Source organism: Oryctolagus cuniculus, chromosome 11 (genome assembly GCF_964237555.1).
Source record: "Oryctolagus cuniculus chromosome 11, mOryCun1.1, whole genome shotgun sequence".
In the NCBI taxonomy this organism is placed as follows: Eukaryota; Metazoa; Chordata; class Mammalia; order Lagomorpha; family Leporidae; genus Oryctolagus; species Oryctolagus cuniculus.
Genome location: NC_091442.1, coordinates 9,457,414 through 9,476,453, shown reverse-complemented (window position 1 = coordinate 9,476,453; position 19,040 = coordinate 9,457,414). Strand labels below are relative to the sequence as shown.

Sequence of the window (19,040 nt, the reverse complement as noted above, 5' to 3'; positions counted from 1 at the left end):
CCGTCACAGGCCCCTGAGCGTGCATGTGCACGCACCCACACACACGTACCCACACATCATGTCCAGGCTCTAGGATGTGAAGCACACTCACAGAGGCCACAGAAGCTGGGAGGGAGACTTGGCAGGAGTTGAGTGGAACAACGCTCTGCCCACGACACCGGAAGTCATCGAATGTCTTCGGAAAAATGTGTCCCTTTCGGCTTTCATCACTCCGCGTGAACCACGCCTCGGGCTCACTTCACAACAGGGAACAACCTTCCAGTGACTAGAGCGGTTTATTTCTGCAGAGAGGACCCCACGCCTTCCATAAGCAAACCCGGAGAACCCAAACCCTGCCTTTCATGGGTGAGAGCTTCCGGATAAGTGCAGTTTGTCTACACTGCACGGAGAAACCAGATGTTTCCCCCGAGTCAAAACAAGAGAGTGACAACGCAGTTAAACTGCAGAACAGCCTGCCCAAAAAAAAAAAAATTTTTTTAAATCAATTCCAGGGCACTGGGGGGCTACGTCTGACCCCGGACACCTCTAGCCCTACTTCTATTTCTCATTGTGCGTGCAGGACAGGATTGCTCGTGGATCTCAAACAAGAACCTCCAGGCGCTAGCCCTGGTTAATGCATTACCCTTTACTCACACTCTAATCTAACTGTGACAGTGATGAGTTGTAACTCGGCTCGTGTGTACATTTCCTGGGGTTCACATTAAAAGCCAGCGGAGTACAGAGGTTTGGAGCAGAAATTTTCATATTCAAATAACAGTTGTGTGTTCTCCCTGCAGTCCAAGACAAGACCGCTTTTGTGCAAACAGGCAGAGGGTTCAGAAGTGTTATTATAAATACCACCAGCACTTCCTGGGGCTTTTGTTTAAAATAGCGAGGACTTTAAAAAGGCTGAAGTTTAAGTGTAACAAGTTTATACCCAACAGAGGCTTTTAAAATAAATATTATAAATGGTTTCTCTGGGCCCACAAACCAAGAAGCAGACAGACCCTAGGGGTGGGGGTGGGAGGGCCTTTTGGAAAAGATCACAGTGCAATTTGCAAGGCAGATTTTGCAGTCTGTTGTTTTCTTAAAAAGTGAGTCGGTTTACAACGATTTTAATAAAGTGAAACTGAGTACTTAGAGAAAAAAACTGAACCTCGTGAACCTGCAGTCACTGCATCTGCCAGAGGCTGCTGATGAAGCACTTGGCAAAATGTTTAAGTAAGACTCACAAATGCTGAGGCTCCGAATGTGAATGGGGGGCGCCTGGGGGGCTTCCGTGCTGAGGGCCTGACCCACGGCCCTTCCCAGTTACAGAGAGAGGGAGAGCTAGGGAGAGAGGCCTTCCATCCGTGGGCTCACTCTGCAAATGACTACAACGGACAGAGCTGAGCTGACTGGAAGTCAAGAGCCAGTAGCTCCTTCCGGGTCTCCCACGCGGGTGCAGGGGCCCAAGGACTTGGGCCATCTTCTACTGCTTTCCCTAGGCATTGGCATAGCGCTGGATTGGAAGAGCAGCAGCCGGGACTAGAACCAGCACCTATATGGGATGCTGGCACTGCAGGCAGCGGCCTTAACCCACTGCACCACAGCGCCCCCCCCCAACCTCAGTAGTTTTGCTTTAGCCACACCAAAAAGGCTATTCCTGTAATCCTCTTCTTTAAAAACTCATAAAGCTCATCTTAGAGTCTTCCCACATCTGGACAGGGTGTCAACTTTGAAAACATCGGCAGTACCCAGAGCCCCGAACCAGGGAATTAAACAGCAGCCCATCAACCAATGCATCTTCCCACGCTAATCTGCCCCTGAGCACAAGAATCCCAAAGAGAAGAACAAGTGTGGCCTTGGGTCTCAAGACCGAGTCACATCGCCGCACCCCCAGACGATGGTCCCAAGTGCACTCTGAACAGAACACTGGAGAAGGTGAGATCTGGAGGTGACCGCACAACTGGGAAAGGTGAGCGGACAGCACTGGTCACCCATTCAGACACACCTGGCAGCAGAAAGGCACCAGGGGACGTCGGTTTATTTTTTTAACCACACAGACGCAGAGCAGCTGCAGTACGGTAAGAGAGAGAGTGTCTCCTTGTACACGGACCTCGGACTCGGGGCCAGAGAGGTGGCACAGCGGGTTAAGCCATCGCCCACAACACGGCCGGGCGGCCCTGAGATGAACCCCGGCTGCTCCACTTCCTACCCAGTTTGCTGCTAAGACACCTGGGACAGCAGCTGGGGGGGGGGGGGAGGGTCCAAGTCCTCGGGCCCCTGCCACCCACGTGGGGCACCCTGATAGGTCTCACACTCCTGGCTACAACTCTGCTTTCAAATAAAAAATAAATCTTAAAAAACAAAACCCTGACTTAAGACTCCAGGTCAGTCTGCCCAGATGTCCACAGCAGGAGAGAAGCCTCAGCACGAGTGCTAATGGCGCTCTGTTTGCATTTTCTTTCAGGCTAATTATCTGCCCGGTTCACTTAGCCCTGGATTGGAGTTAGTCTGGGAAAGCACTCCTGGTATGAAGACCCAGGAATTCCTCTTCTGAAAATGCAAATCCAATTTCCCTGGCCACCTGTGATAATCCAGGCAGACCTCCTTCTTGGAGAACAAACCTCAGTTGGGGGAAGGCCAGTGGAGAGAAATAACTCATTCACTGGATGCTCCCCCTGGCCCGACCCACACACATCACTCAGGCAACAAAACCAAGCCCGCTGGCCTTCCACTTCTCCTTGTCAATTTCATTTCCAGTGCCGGCGAATGTGATTAACCCAGGAAGACAGCCCTGCAACTAAAACATGACAACCCACACAGGGCTGCGGCTGCTCTCTGATCTCCCGTCAAGCGGGGGGGGGGGGGGGGGGGGGGTTTGAAAGCAGCACTCCCCCCTGCAAATGCGGAGGATGGACAGGCTTCTCCGGGTTCCGAGATGCAGGGCCAGCATGGCGGCACAGCGGGCTGAGCTGTTTGAGTCCCGGCTGCTCCACTTCTGATTCCTGGCTGTTTCAGCTATTGGGGAATGGACCAGCAGATGCAAGATCTGTCTGTCTGTCTGTCTCGCTATCTGTAACTCTGCTTTTCAAGTAAATGCTTTTTTAAAAGTTAATGCAATTGGTGCACTGTTTCAGATACACCTTAAACTATGATCCAACATGTCAGAAGCCGTTATTTAAAGGCTGCCAGCAGGGGGCAGGTGTCTGGTCTGGGGGTGTGAACACTGTTTGGGATGTCCACGTCACACACAGGAGTTCCAGGGTCTGACCTCCGGCTCCAGCTGCCCAGCTCTGACCCTGGGAGGCAGCAAAGATGAGATCCGGCCACCCACGTGGGAGACCTGGACCGAGCTGGCTGCTGGCTCCACAGCCCCCAGCTCTTCTGAGGCTTTGAAGAGGGAACCAGGGGATGGGAGCTCTGTCTCTGTGGGAGCCATGTTTCCTAACATGGGAGTTTCTAATTTATTATCAGAGCTTTTAGGTCAACTGTTAAAAATCAAACTTTTTGGCTGGCGCCGCGGCTCAATAGGCTAATCCTCCGCCTGCGGCACCAGCACTCCGGGTTCTAGTCCCGGGGTGCCAGATTCTGTCCCGGTAGCTCCTCTTCCAGGCCAGCTCTCTGCTGTGGCCAGGGAGTGCAGTGGAGGATGGCCCAAATCCTTGGGCCCTGCACTCCATGGGAGACCAGGAGAAGCACCTGGCTCCTGGCTTCGGATCAGTGCGGTGCGCCGGCCGCAGCCCACTGGCCGCAGCAGCCATTGCGGGGTGAACCAATTGCAAAAGGAAGACCTTTGTCTCTCTCTCTCTCTCTCACTGTCCACTCTGTCAAAAAAAAAAAAAAAATCAAACTTTTTTTATTAAAATTTAAAATTTTCTCAATTTGATTAACTTACAACTTTTCAAACTTCAGCCAACCAGAATCTGTCTCATTGGCATTCTTTAAAATGTTTTAATTCAGGGGCTGGCACTGTGGCACAATGGATTAAGCCACCATCTGCAATGCTAACATCCCATATAGGCGGTGGTTCTAGTCCCAGCTGCTCCACTTCCAATCCAACTCTCTGCTATGACCTGGGAAAGCAGTAGAAGATGACCCAAGTCCTTGGGCCCCTGCACCCACATGGGAGACCAGGAGGAAGCTCCTGGCTCCAGCATGGCCAAGTCCTGGACATTTCGGCCATTTAGGGAGTGAGCCAGTGGGTGGAAGATCTTTTCTCTCTCTCTCTCTCTCACTGTCTTTCACTGTCTCTCCCTCTCTCTCTGTAATTTTGACTTTCAAATAAATAAATAAATAAGTCTTTTTTTAAAAAAACCTGTTAATTCTTGTTCAAATGCATGCTGTGAATCCAATTTTGAGGCAACATCAGACAAACACAAATCAAGAGGCAGGCGACCGTCCCTGGCCTAAGCTGGCTTGTTCTTTGCAAAAACATCACTGCCATCAAAGAAAGCTGCAGAGCTGGGCCGAGCAGGGCAGCCAGGGAGAGAGAATGAAAAATGCAACAGGCGAAACTGGATGGGTTCCTGGAACGGGAAGGAGAAGAAATCCACACAGGACATTTTTGGAACAAATGCAAGATCTGATTAAGGACTGTAAATGAGAGTATGGTATGGATGCTGAGTTTCCTGATTTTGATCCCTGTGCTGCACTATGCAGGAGAAATGTCCTGCTAGGAGTTAGACAATGAAGCATGTAGGGGTAATGTCACTCTCCGATGGCCTTGTATAGAGACAGACAGACAGACAAAGAGTCTAAAAAGCAAATGTGTCAAATGTTAGCAATTGGTGAATCTGGGAGAAAAACTTATAGAAAACCCTCAAATGACTTTCATAACATTTTTGCTAGCTACAAATTATTATAAAACAAAATTATTTTTAAGGAAACTACACTACAGTGGGCCAGCAGTACGGCATGGTAGGCTAAGCTGCCACCTGTGACATCAACATCCCATATGGGAGCACAAATTCAAGTCCTGGCTGCTCCACTTATGATCTAGCTTCCTGCTAATGTGCCTGGGAAAGCACTGGAAGGTGGTCCAAGTCCTTGGGCCCTGCCACCCATGAGGGAGACCCAAACAGAGTTTCAGACTCCTGGCTTCAGTCTGCACCAGGTCTGGCCATTGTAGCCATTTGGGGAGTGAGCCAGTGGATACAAGATCTCTCTCTCTTTCCCTCTGGACAATTATTTCAAATAAAATTTTCAAAAAAAAGAAAAAAAAAAAAAAAAAAAGCAAAGTTGCACTGGGAATGAGTGTGTGGTGCACCACGTAAGATACCACTTGAGGGGCCGGCGCTGTGGCACATAGGCTTAAAGCCCCAGCCTGCAGTGCCGGCATCAGATATGGAAGTCAGTTCAAGTCCTTGCTGCTCCACTTCTGATCCAGCTCTCTGCTATGGCCTGGGAAAGCAGTAGAAGGTGGCCCAAGTCCTTGGGCCCCTGCACCCACGTGAGAGACCTGAAAGAAGCTCCTGGCTCCTGGCTTTGGATCAGCTCAGCTCTGGCTGTTGGGGCCATTTGGGGAGTGAACCAGCGAATGGAAGATCTCTCTCTCCGTCTCTCTGCCTCTGCCTCTCTGTATCTCTGCCTTTCAAATAAATAAATGAATCTTTAATGTATATCATTTAAATCTTTAATATATATCATTTAATATATATCATTTGAGGGGCTGGCACTATGGCACAGCAGGTTAAAGCCCCAGCCAGCAGTGCCATTTGGGAGTAAACCAGTAGATGGAAGACAGTCTCTTCTCTGTCTCTGTCTCTCTCTGTAACTCTTTCAAATAGATTTAAAAAAAAAAAAATGTTTAAAAAAAGAAAAAAGAAACCACTTGGGAACCGGCATCCCATGGGAGGGTCTGGGTTCCAGTCCTGGCTCTGCTGCCAAGTCCAGCTTCCTGCTAACGCATGCCCCAGGAGGCGGCAGGCGGTGCCCCAAGCAGTGGAATCGCTGCCACCCACGGGGGGAGCTGGAGTGAGTTCTAAACTCCTGGCTTCCACCTGCACCATCTCCAGCTGTTGCAGACATCTGGGGCCTGAACCAGCAGGTGGAAGATCTGTGTCTACCTTTGAGTGTCTCCCTCCCTGTGTGCCTTTGACACAAGTGAAGCAGTGCTCCCATGAATCAGGACACGACACAGCACATGGGCAAACACGACAGCCAGACATCTGGTGATCAGGAGCATCTGAACCCTAAAAGCAGTGTGACGACGGCACGTGGGGGTGGTGTTGGGCCTAGCGCATCCCCAGCAGAGCGCCTGGGTTCTACTCCTGCCTCCAGTTCCTGACACCGGTTTCCTGCCAGTGTGGACCCTGGGAGGCAGGGGTAATGGCTAAGTAACTGGATTCCCGGCACCTGCACAGGAGACCCACACAGAGTTCCAGCTCCTGGTCTCTGCCTGGAGCAGTCTGGACTGCTGTAAGTATTTAGAGAGTGAACTACTGTCTGTCTCAAATCAATAAGCAATTTTTTAAAGAAACTTTCATGTGCAGGATCAGTGTTGTGGTGCAGAGGGTTAAGCCACCACCTGCAGGGCCACCAGCACCCCATATTGGAGTGCTGGTTCAAGTCCCAGCTGCTCTACTTCCGATCTTGCTCCCTGCTAATGCACCTGGGAAAGCAGCAGAGCGTGGTCCCAGTGCTTGGGCCCCTGACACCCACAGGGGAGACCTGGACGGAGCTCCTGGCTCCTGGCTTTGGCCTGGCCCAGCCCTGCCCATTTCAGTCATTTGGGGAGTGAACCAGTGGATGACAGACTGATCTCAATCTCTCTCTTTCAAGTAAATGAACAGATCAATATTATTTTAACAAAAAAAGTTTTTATGCAAACACCAAGAAATGATAAATGTTTGAGGTGATAAACTAATTACTATGATCTGACCATTACACACTGTGTTCATGTGCTGGAGGACCATGAAGAAGTCCAACTATGGCTGTGAAAAAAAAAAAAGTGCTGTTAAAACAAAAAAATAATTCATGTAGTAAAGATAAAAAAAATAAAATAAAACCTGCCACGTTAGACACAAATCTGGTCATTTCATTTTCAACTCCCTAAATACCGAGACTGGGGAAAAGCTTTGCCCAGGAAATATTACTGATTCAGTAGTGAGGTCCTGAAAGCCCTGTGGTCCCTGTCCCGCAGCCTCCCAGCTGGACTCAGTGCCCGGGCTCCCCCGAGAGCATCGCATAAGCCAGCCCGGCACTGGCGCTTCCCTGGGCTGCTACAGCGCCAGAGTGGAGACCCCGGCCACACAGGACACTAGCAAAGGCAGGCAGGTGCCTAACGCCGGAGCCATCCGCCATTTCGCGGCGCTTTTGAAGAGCTGAGTGGAGCTAAGGCCAGGGCCGGGAAGGGGAGGGCAGAATCATCCACAGCCCAGCCGTCTGCCTTTGATATTTCATCCGGGGCACCCTGCCTCAGTCGCAGGTCTGACGTCTGCCTTCACAAGCCCTTCTGTGCTGACTCTGTGCACCTGCCCCCAAAGACTAGCACCAGATTACCACCTGTGACAATGCAGCCACACACAGTAAAACAAAATGTCCTCCTGCCCTTGGGAGATGTAACTAAAAACTTTTTGTTGTTGTTGTTTCAAGTCCAAAATAAACTCCAAATTTTTCCTAGAGGGAAACTCTACTCAAACAGCCTGCAGCCGTGGAGGGACTGCTTGCTGCTTTGGGAGCTGCAGCTCTCAACACAAAGCGGCTCAGAGCCTGCTCCACGTCCATCCCTAAGGCGTCTGCTGACCGAGCCCTTCAGGACTCTCAAGTTCCTAAAGGCAAGGCATAGCCGCTACTCCCTCAGCTGCACGTGGGGTGAGCAATCTCGGGGGACAATCAATCCCTCTCCCCAGCCAGCTCAGCAACTGTAGGTCACATTCTCGCATTTCTGCGGGCAAGTGTAAAAAGTGTTAAACAAATCCAATGCAGCTGGCAACGGAAGCCAGCCACGGCTGGGTAGCCAAGTGGTTTCTCCAAGGGTATATTGTGGTGGGTCCTTTAAGGTGCACCATTTAAATGCACAACGTTCCTTACACAGGGGCCAGTGACTAAAGGGTCCCTCGCCATTTCTCTTTAGGCCAGACCACATGCTCTGCACACCTCGACAGCTAAAACTCCTCGGATGCCTTGAAAGGGTCTTCCCAGACGCAGGCTGGCTGGCGGGCAGTCTCCTGCCTTTTCAAAACCGAAGTTGCAACCGTGACTTTAAAGAAGTCACCATTGCAACAGTATCTTTGAGGCTTGCACCCTACAGGCAGGCCAGGGAGAGGGGCTGCTCGGGAGGGGGGGGGGGGGGGGGCGGTAACGCCCCCGCCAACAACCCCCGGATCCAACTCCAGGCTGGATGAAAGTCCCACCAGGCCTCAGGCAGGAGGCCTCCCTGGTGTCCAACTGCCCGCCACGCCCAGGGCCTTGAACTCTGCTCCCAGAACCGTCAGCGGCTGTGACTGAGTTGCAACCCGGGGGCCGCCCCGGAGCCAGGAGGCTGACCTCTCGCTGTGAGCCGGCTGTAGACCTGGGAGTTGACTTCCTTGTCCCGCACGTAGCATCGGATCTCCTCCACCGCTTCCCGGATGACGGTGACAGCCAGCACGAAGCCCTGCGGAGAGCGAGGACAAGGGTGAGCCTGCTGAACCCAACTGTCCCTCCCTGGTGCCTGGGGCAGAAGAGGCCACACGGGAGGGCAGCCGGCAGGTCCCAAACGCACACGCCGTGGCAGGCCCCCTTCTCTGAATCCCCCTTAGGGAGCACGCCGTCACTCGCGCCCCAAACACCACCACACGCGGGACTAGGACGCCACGTCCACGGCTGTGAGGGGTGTGAGGCGCCCAGCTGCCCCCGCAGGCAAGCAAGCAGTGACGCTAACAGCTCTGCCCTCACCACGCACTGAGCACCAGGAGACCCAGTACTGAGACCCCAGGAGGAGGAGACGGGGCACAGGGATGGTGCAGGACCTTCCCCGAGGGCTCTCACAGCCACACCGTCCTGCATCCAGAGAAATCCAGGAGGCTGGGAGTGAGGGAGGGGACAGAGCGAGGCACAGGCCACCCAGCGCCGCCCTGACTCCGCGAGAGCAAAGCCGTCTGTCATCCTTAACGGCCGGCCAGCCGCCTCTGCAGGGAAGCAGACAGCACTCAGCCTCGCTGTCAGGACCCAAGTTTCTCTACGGAAACCGTCTGAAGAGCTGGTTGCACAGGAGCCCCCTTCCAAAGCCGCCCCCCCAACACACGACATGGCTGTTCCAGTTGATGAAATCTGGTGGGGAGAAGGGGGCGGGGCCACACAGCAGGAACCTCTCTCCCATCTGGATTTTTTCCTTTCGTATCAAAAATGGCAAAAGCCTTCCCCTGTCAGCCTCCGCCCGTCTCCAGCTGCCCCAAGTTATTTCCTTACAAACAACACAGGTGGCACAGCTGCGGGGGAGCCCTGTGCCTCCTCGGGCGAGATGTGCTGAGCTGCAGGCAGACAACCCCGCAGCCCCGCGTGAATGCAGCCCCCACCCGCCTGCCTGCCAACCGGGTGTGAAGCACATGCATACCCACAACCTACACACAGACACACAGAGCCAACATACATACCCAACACACACACAGCCTCACACACACACACCCAACCCGCACATACACAGCCTCACACATACAGCCTTACACACACACAGACACACACAGCCAACATACACACATACACCCAACCCACACAGAGCCTCACACACACACAGCCAACATACACACATACACAGCCTCACACACACAGCCTCACACACACACACACACACAGCCAACATACACACATACACCCAACCCACACAGAGCCTCACACACAGCCAACACACACCAACACACAAACACACACACCCAACACTCACACAGAGCCTCACACACACACAGCCAACACATACACACATACCCAACACACACACACCCCCAACCCGCGCATACACAGCCTCACACACACACACACAGCCAACATACACACACCCTCACACACACCCAACCCCCCCACACACACAGCCAAACCCCCACAGCCTCACACACACCCTCAACACACACACAGCCAACATACACACATCCAACACACACACACAGCCTCACACGTACACACACATACAGCCAACCCCCCCACAGCCTCACACACACCCTCAACACACACACACACAGCCTCACACACACACACAGCCTCACACATACACACACATACAGCCAAACCCCCACAGCCTCACACCCTCAACACACACACACAGCCTCACACACACACACAATCTCAACACACACACACAACCTCAACACACACAGCCTCAACAAACACATATACACACCTTCAACACACACACACACACACACACATGCAGAGTCCTGGTCAATCCTAGCAGACTTGCCATCCCTAAGGCTAGAGATGCAAACATTGTCCAGAAATAAATTCCAACCATCCACCTAGGAGGTCCGTAACGCACAGATATTTAGAGAAAGGCTTTAGTGGGGTGGTCTGAGCCTGCAGAGGAATCACAGGCGGGTGACATCCAGACAAGCAACCCTGAAGGGGCTCAGCCTCTTCCGTAAAGCTGACATCAGAAAGAGATCTGCTGCAGCAAACCAGCCGATGGGAGCTACGTCTGGGGGCAGCCGTGGCTGGCAGGGGCGGGAGGGGACTTTCTGGGGTGATGGAAAATTCTGAGTTGACTGAGACAGTGTCTGTGTGAGCACGGTAAAGGTCAAAGCCACCAAGCTGAAACCTGAAGACCGGTGCAGCTGCTGGCAGAAAAATCTAGACATTTGTTGGCACGCAGCGTCTATCCCAGCAACAAGAAAAATCAGATCAAACAAACAACATTATGGACAACCTCAACTGTCTCCTGAGGACTCTCTCCCCCTCCTAGGTTACTAATACCAAGAAAAAAGTAACTAAAAGCTAAAACTTAACCTGAACAACCATGACCACGATGCAAGCGGCAGAATTTTCAAGTTAAAATGAGACCATCTTCTGAGAGTTTGCAGTAATTCATTCGCCCTTCCAGCAAGCCCAGGAAGCAGACAGCATCACCTCTGTTTTACAGACGAGGACACTGAGGCGTGTTCAAATTAAAAGTCTTTCCCAAAGTACAGCCAAGGGCTGCACCAAACTGCCGAGCCCCAGGGCCGCCACTCAGAGCCACTGGGGCTGTCGCTGGATTTGAAGTAAGGCCAGGAGACGTCTCATGCCACATTCTAGCCAAGAACTGGAACTGGTCCTCTGCATGCAAACCTACTGGGGAAACCGGCTGCAGTGACCGAGAGAGATGCTCTCTGCTTTGTCTCTGACCTCAATCCCCCTTCTCTGTGGTCCCTAGGAAAAGCGAAAACATGAGAAATGTCCCCCAACTGACCTATCACAGGAAAAGCTGATGACCAAAGGGACCACGGGGCCAGCGTAGTGGCACAGTGGGTTAAGCCACTGCCTGGGATGCCGACATCCTAAAAGAGTGCTGGTTTGAGTCGCAGCTGCTCCACTTCCCACCCAGCTCCCTGCTGATGTGCCTGGAAAAGCAGCAGAGGATGGTCCAAGTGCATGGAACCCTGCCACCCCCATGGCAGACTCGGAATTCTGGGCTCCTGGCTTCAGCCTGGACCAGTCCTGGCCTTGGAGGCCATTTGGGAGTGAACGAGATAGAAGGTCTCTGTCACTCTTTCAAGCCAATAAAATAAATCTCAAAAAAAAAAAAAAAAAAAAGAATCTCATACAGAAGAATCAAAAACACTTGTACAAGGAATAAGCAACCCTCAGCTCCAACGGTAACCACTGGCTTTGGGGAAAACCCTCGCACACTGCTGTGCTGTGCACTCCCACGCCTAAGCGAGCAGAGCACGGGGGAGGCCGAAGGCCCAGGGCTGAAGCACACGTCCACGTTGCTCTGCCGTTCACGGTTCTCATGAGGCAGCAGCAGGGTCCACATCGAAGGTGCACGCGGACACGTCCTCTGGATTGTCTCTAACGCCCCGCGCATCCCACAGCCCGGCTGCACCACCCTGCAGGTAGCTCCTGATTTGTCCCCAGCAGATGGACGCCTAGGTACCTCCCGTGCCACACACATCCCAAGCCCTTCGCTATTCCGACCCCCTCTCCTCGGAAGCAGGGAGCTCTCCTATCAGTGTCCCTACAGCTCCACCTGCGTTATTACTGGCATCTGGGGTGAGCCACCTTGGCAAAAATGTTTCCGTCACCCAGGTTCCCAAGGGTGTGGCTCACAGAGGGGTCCTGTGGGGCTTGAAGTGACCGAGAAGTCACCGTGTCGGAACACTGGGCGCGCTCTGCTGGGTTCTCCCAGAGGCCGTGCCAAAGGGCTCAGCGGGGACAAGGAGAATGAGGGGCTACAGCCATCTGGGAGGGAACCGGCAGCCGGAAGATTCTCTCCCCGCTCTCTCTGCACCTCTGACTTCCAAATAAATAAATTCATCCTTCCCCGATGTCGTGAGGCCCCTCTGTAACCGAACCAGAAGAGAAGGGAACGGAAGCCGCTCCTGAGCCCGTGCGCAGAGCGTGGGGTCTGTGTGTCAGCAGAGGGGACCCGTGGTGCTCCAAGCCAAGCCAGGTGGGAGGTCCCAACCTCCGAGGCACAGGGAGCCCTAGGGGATCCCCTCGCCAGCGGGAGCCCACGCAGCAGGAGAGGTGCTGCCCCGACTCCTGCAGTGCTCCCACGTTCCCGTTACAAATCAGGAGAAAGATCTGTTGGAAATTAAAAATAAACAGACTCAGAGAAGGCATTTAGCCTCAAGGCCAAGACACCTGCATCCCGTGTTACAGGACGACCCCGACTCCAGCGTCTGGCTAACATGCACCCGGGGAGGCAGCTGGGATGGTTCAAGTGCTGGGCTCCCTGCCCTGGCGTGGGAGACTCAGCTGGAGCTTCCAGTGTCCACTTTCAGCCCCGCCCAGGCCCAGCTGCTGTGGCCACTCGGGGAGTGAACCACCAAATGGGAGCTCGCGCGCTCTGTGCCTCCCAAATTAAAACAAAAAAAGAAAAAAAACTGACTCAGAAGGCCGTGAATCTTGTTTCTTTTTCTAAAGAGAGAAAGGATGCCAGACTTTGAGCAATTGTTCTTGTTTGTTCATAAAGCAACTCCAGAGGATGGACACGAAATGAAGGATGGTATTTTTTTTTTTGACAGGCAGAGTGGACAGTGAGACAGAGAGACAGAGAAAAACGTCTTCCTTTGCCGTTGGTTCACCCTCCAATGGCCGCCATGGCTGGCGCACTGCGGCCAGCGCACCGCACTGATCCGATGGCAGGAGCCAGGTGCTTCTCCTGGTCTCCCATGGGGTGCAGGGCCCAAGCACCTGGGCCATCCTCCACTGCACTCCCGGGCCACAGCAGAGAGCTGGCCTGGAAGAGGGGCAACCGGGACAGAATCCGGCGCCCCGACCGGGACTAGAACCTGGTGTGCTGGCGCCACAGGTGGAGGATTAGCCTAGTGAGCCGTGGTGCCGGCCCAAAAGTCCTTAATTTTTTAAAAATAAATAAAACGCCTTGCTTTAAAATTGTTTTAGACTGTGGGAAAAATAGGAATTCCTTATGAATTAATTTCTCCTGCTTTATTGTTCTTTAAATGTTCTTCATCTGACTAGAACCCGGTGTGCCGGCACCGCTAGGGGGGGATTAGTCTATTGAGCCGCGGCGCCGGCTTGAAGAATGGTATTTTAGGGCAGATTCTCATGAATGTACTCGAATCAACTTTCAAATAACTAGACACTTATAAAAATCTTTAATAAAAAGTGTAATAAATATTTTGTCTATACAGCAGACTTTTAAAAAAAAAAAGTAACCTGTGATTTCATTTTATAGAAGTATATAGTAAACGGATGAGGAACTTAAAAGCTAAAATAGGGGCCAGCGCTGTGGCGCAGTGGGTTAAGCCTCCACCTGTGATGCCAGCATCCCATATGGGTACTGGTTCAAGTCCTGGCTGCCCCACTTCCAATCCAGCTCTCTGCTATGGCCTGGGAAAGCAGTGGAGGATGGCCCAAGTGCTTGGGCCCCTGCACCTGTGTGGGAGACCTGGAAGAAACTCGTGGCTCCTCGCTTCAGATCAGCTCAGCTCCAGCTGTTGCAGCCATTTGGGGAGTGAACTAGCAAATGGAAGACCTCTCTCTCTCTCTCTCTCTCTCCCTGCCTCTGCCTCTCTGTAACTCTTTCAAATAAATAAAATAAATCTTCAAAAAAAAAAAAAAAAAAAAAAAAAAAAAAAAAAAAAAAAAAACGAGCACAGGCAGCAATGGGCCTGGGTTGGGCATGTGACGGTGGAAGCCTCCACGTACCTCCCCGCCACAGGGCCCTGCCCTGCCTGCCCATTCGCATCACTTCCTCAGGGGGCCTTGCATGGCTGCCCTCCACCCCTACCCATCACAAGGTACTAGGTGCACCTGTGCCCTCACACAACGTGCAGCAGCCCTATTTCTGTTTATCGTCTATCCCCCCACAGGCAGGGACTTTATCCAGTCCCCTCAGTACTGCCCCCAGCACCCAGCACGGCCCTAGCATACAGCAGGTGTTCAGTAACCATTTGCCAAAAGGATGGAAGGAAGGAAGGAAGGAAGGAAGGAAGGAAGGAAGGAAGGAAGGAAGGAAGGAAGGAAGGAACGAACGGAGGGGCTCGTCAGCTCTGCTTCACTCCCTGTACACTAAGGCAGACGCTGCCACTCTTCCAGGCCTCTGCACTCAAACACTCTATGTCAGCTGCAAATCTGGTCTCCAGAAACATTCAGATAACACGGCCTGTGAGGGAGCACGGAAAACGTGTCTTTCTCACATGCCTCCGTGTCCCCAGCATCCAGACCCACGCCATATACATCTCTCAAAATAATGAATGACGGCCCGGCCAGCTGGCTGACGGGGTGAATGAATGAGGAGTGACGGCCCCGCCGGCTAGCCAACTGGGTGAATGAATGAATGACGGCCCCACTGGCTGGCCGACCGGGTGAATGAATGAATGACGGCCCCACTGGCTGGCCGACCGGGTGAATGAATGAGTGACGGCACAGGCTATGCTGCAGCTGGAGCCTGGCCATGCAGGACGAGCAGCCTCCACGGTGACATCTCAGGGGCTCCACCGTGCTGGCAGGGTCACCTCCCCTCCCAGCGAGAGTCCCCGCCCAGCGCAGACGCTCCCCCCCCCCCCCAGGGAGGGGCGAGGCATCGTCTGATCCCAAACCGCTGAGAGAGGAGCACACGAGCACACGGCGCCACCCCACTCACCAGGGGAACCCAGTAGGTGTAGAGCGCGCCGAGCCGCATCTCAGGAACAAACTGGGAACAGGCGAGAAGTAAGAAGTAGAGGTTGAAGAAGTACTTGAACTGGTTGAACAGCACCTGCAGGCAGACAACACGGCAGACGGTCAGGGCTGGCTGGTCTGAGGAAAGAGGCAGTTAGCACTGGTTTGAGGGGGGAGACGGACAGGGCTGGTCTGAGGAAGGAGTCAGTCAGGGCTGGCCTGACAGGGGAGGCAGGCAAGTGGTCTAAGGGAGGAGACAGTCAGAGCTGGTCTGTGCAGGGAGGCAGGGAGGGAGTCTGAGGGGGGAGGTGGTAGGTGGTCAGGGCTGGCCTGAGGCGGCTGGCAGGCTGTGTGGGAGGGGGTGACAGTGAACAACCTTCCCGCACAGGATCACGGGGCTCACACCGCCCCTCTCACGGGAGGCTTCAACACTCCCGTGTGTCATTTAGGAAAACACATAAGGATACCCAAAGTGTCACTGGTAAAAGTAAAAAACTGGGGGCCGGCACTGTGGCGCAGCGGGTAAAGCCACTGCCTGCAGTCCCAGCTTCCCATATGGGCACTGGTTCGAGACCCGGTGGCTCTACTTCTGATCCAGCTCTCTGTTATGACCTGGGAAAGCAGCAGGAGATGACCCAAGTCCTTGGGCCCCTGCACCCATGTGGGAGACCCGGAAGAAGCTCCTTGCTTAGGATCAGCACAGCTCTGGCTGTTGCAGCCAATGGGGAGTGAACCAGCAGGTGGAAGACCTCTCTCTCTCTCTCTGCCTCTCCTTCTCTGTGTAACTCTGACTTTCAAATAAATAAATAAATCTTTTAAAAACTATTTAAAAAGAAAAAAGTAAAAAACTGAATAATGAACACCATGATTGGGGCAGTGGTTACCACCTGGGGGGCCCACAGGGGGCGCCACCTGCGTCCTCTGCTGGTTCTTTGGCCACACGCCTGGTCCAGGCAGGGCCCTCAGAACGCCGCTCAGGAAGCGGCTTTAGCGGGAAATGCTCTCGCCCTGAAGCTTCAGTCCGAGGAGAGACACATTCCATGGCTGGCGCTCACCACTACAAGCGGATGGAGTGGAACGCGCCCGGGAGGGAGGCTGACCCCCCTGGGCGGTTCTGCCCAAGGCCAGATGGGCAGAGACCTCAGGTGTGCGAGGCCACAGCAGTGCCTGCAGTCCCACGGGCGACTCAGGTGGCCACGCACCCCCGAGGGCGCAGCCACGGCGCAGGGGTGGCCTGGTCTGCAGCACACTCGCCCTTCCCCTGACCTAAGACACCGAGGTGGGGGAGCGAGGCGCTGCGGGCACAGGAGCTACCCACAAAGTCCCAGACGCCGCGACAGGGGCGGGTGTTTGGTGCTGCGGCTTGGGAGGCCCATAACCCATCCCAGCTTCCAGCCAACACACACCCTTGGGGCCACACCCCACGGTAGGAGACCCGTGCTCAGCTCCCAGCTGTCGTGGGCATTTGAGGAGCAAACCAGAGGATGGAAGATCTCAGTCCACGTCTCTCTGCCTCTGTCTCATCTGGGTGTGTGTGTGTGTGTCTGCCTTCTAAATAAATAAAATAAATAAATATTTAAAAACTACACAGTCATCCCTAAAAAGAATTCCAATCGACCTGAGCCGCAGGGCGCGTGTGCCTCTGTTCTACTGTTCCCAAGGGACCCGGCTGCTGCCGATGTGTGTGGGGGCCGCGCCCGCTGAACCAGACAGTTAACGCACACTTCAGAGGGAGGGGCAGCAGAGCACGTGCCCACGTGCCCACGACTCTGCATAAGGCAATGGGAGACCGGAAGAAGCTCCCAGCTTCTGATCAGCCCAGCCCTGGGCCTTGCTGCCACCCAAGAGTCAACTAGCGGATGGAAGATCTCTCTTTCTCTCTCTCCCTCTCTGTAACTCTGCCTTTCAAATAAATAAATCTCAAAGAGAAAGAGAGAGAGAGAAATTCTGTCTAGATGGTAGGATTAAAAATTTTGGGGGGCTAGTGCTGTGGCGCAGTGGGTAAAGCTGCCACCTGCAGCACCAGCATCCTATACAGTGGTGCTCCACTTTTTTTTTTTTTTTTTTTTTTTTGACAGGCAGAGTGGACAGTGAGAGAGACAGACAGAGAGAAAGGTCTTCCTTTTGCGGTTGGTTCACCCTCCAATGGCCGCCACGGCTGGCGCACTGCGGCCCGCGCACCGCGCTGATCCGATGGCAGGAGCCAGGAGCCAGGTGCTTTTCCTGGTCTCCCATGGGGTGCAGGGCCCAAGCACTTGGGCCATCCTCCACTGCACTCCCGGGCCACAGCAGAGAGCTGGCCTGGAAGAGGGGCAACCGGGACAGAATCCGGCGCCCCGACCGGGACTAGAACCCGGTGTGCCGGCGCCGCTAGGCAGAGGATTAGCCTAGTGAGCCACAGCGCTGGCCCAGTGGTGCTCCACTTTCAATCCAGCTCCCTGCTAACGCACCTGGGAAAGCAGAAGATGGCCCAACTTCTTGGACACCTGTACCTGCATGGGAGACCTGAAAGAAGCTCCTGGCTCCGGGCTTCAGATCAGCTCAGCTCTGGCCGTTGCAGTCATTTGGGGAGTGAACCAGTGGAATGAAAGACCTCTCTCTCTCTCTCTCTCTCTCTCTCTGTCTCTCTCTCTGTCTCTACTTCTCTCTGTAACTCTTTCAAATAAATAAAACATGTACATCCATCTCCCACCTTCCCTGTATTGCATATGTGGCTTTGGGGGTATGTTCTTCTTCCATGTTTTGGTTCTAAAGCCCAACAGACCAAGCACACATGAACTTATTCTGTGTGGACAGGGGACATGCCATGGCCTTACGGACAGCAGGCAGCCCCTGCAGGTGCTCCGGCCAGGGAGGATGGGCGTTCAGTGGCTGGAGTGGCACAGGAGACACAAGCTGTTCACAAAATCTGCCAGGGACCTCCGTCTTCTAAGACTGGCAGCACCACATAAATTCATGGTGGAAAAGAGAACAAGGTGTGGCTTACGCTGGCACCTACCCCAGGAAGAAAGGTGAAGAAATTGTACTTCTGGTTGTTGATAACATTTCGAGGATACCTCTGGTCCCTCTTCTCGGGGTGCCCCAACCAGACCGTGCGGGGCCTGGGGTCCCCTCTGCCGCAGCATCTCAGCCACTCACAGCACCTGTGGGAAAGACACACCATCAAGGCCACGCCCACACTGTCCAGGCCACGCCCACACTGTCCAGGACATGCCCACACTGTCTAGGACATGCCCACACCATCCAGGACACTCCCTATCAAGGATATGATCACACCATCATCGAGGACACGCCCACATCATCAAGGCCACGCCCATACCATACAGGACACACCCTCATTGTCAAGGATATGATCACACCATCAAGGCCACGCCCATACCGTCCAGGCCACGCCTGCATCATCAATGTCATGCCCACATCATATAGGACATGCCTATATCATTGATGTCACGCCCACATCATCAAGGCCTTGCCCACATCATCCAGGACACGCCCATATCATCGATGTCACGCCCACATAATCAAGGCCGCGCCCACACCATACAGGACACACCTGATTGTCAAGGCCAAGATCAAACCATCCAGGCCACACCCACATAATCCAGGATACACCCTCATTGTCAAGGATATGATCACACCATCAAGGCCACGCCCACACCATCCAGGACACGCTCTCATCTGCCCATTCTTCTCAGAGCATTTTTTCCACACGCCCCGGCTGGGTCAGGACCACAATCAGGTTTGGGGCGCCACACTTCAGTGGCCTGGGGAAAACAGCAGAGGCTTCTAAGAAACTATGGTCCTGATAAAGAAGTCTTGCTGCGAAGCCCACAGGATTT

General features: G+C 53.6%; 1 protein-coding gene and 1 long non-coding RNA gene across 6 annotated transcripts in view; one reads left to right on the top strand and one right to left on the bottom strand.

Annotated features, from left to right (window-relative positions):
• Positions 1–19,040, top strand: part of LOC127487350 (uncharacterized) — a 1,183,652-nt gene that overhangs the window by 966,270 nt on the left and 198,342 nt on the right. The window lies entirely within an intron of this gene.
• Positions 1–19,040, bottom strand: part of ATP9A (ATPase phospholipid transporting 9A (putative)) — a 136,820-nt gene that overhangs the window by 87,212 nt on the left and 30,568 nt on the right. For all 5 annotated transcript variants that reach the window (XM_070051684.1, XM_070051685.1, XM_070051688.1 and 2 more), the window contains exons 2-4: positions 18,200–18,344; positions 15,185–15,298; positions 8,452–8,560 (exon numbers count right to left, since the gene is read on the bottom strand). In XM_070051684.1, coding sequence (XP_069907785.1) covers positions 8,452–8,560; positions 15,185–15,298; positions 18,200–18,344 — 368 coding nt within the window. The remainder of the gene's footprint in view (positions 1–8,451; positions 8,561–15,184; positions 15,299–18,199; positions 18,345–19,040) is intronic.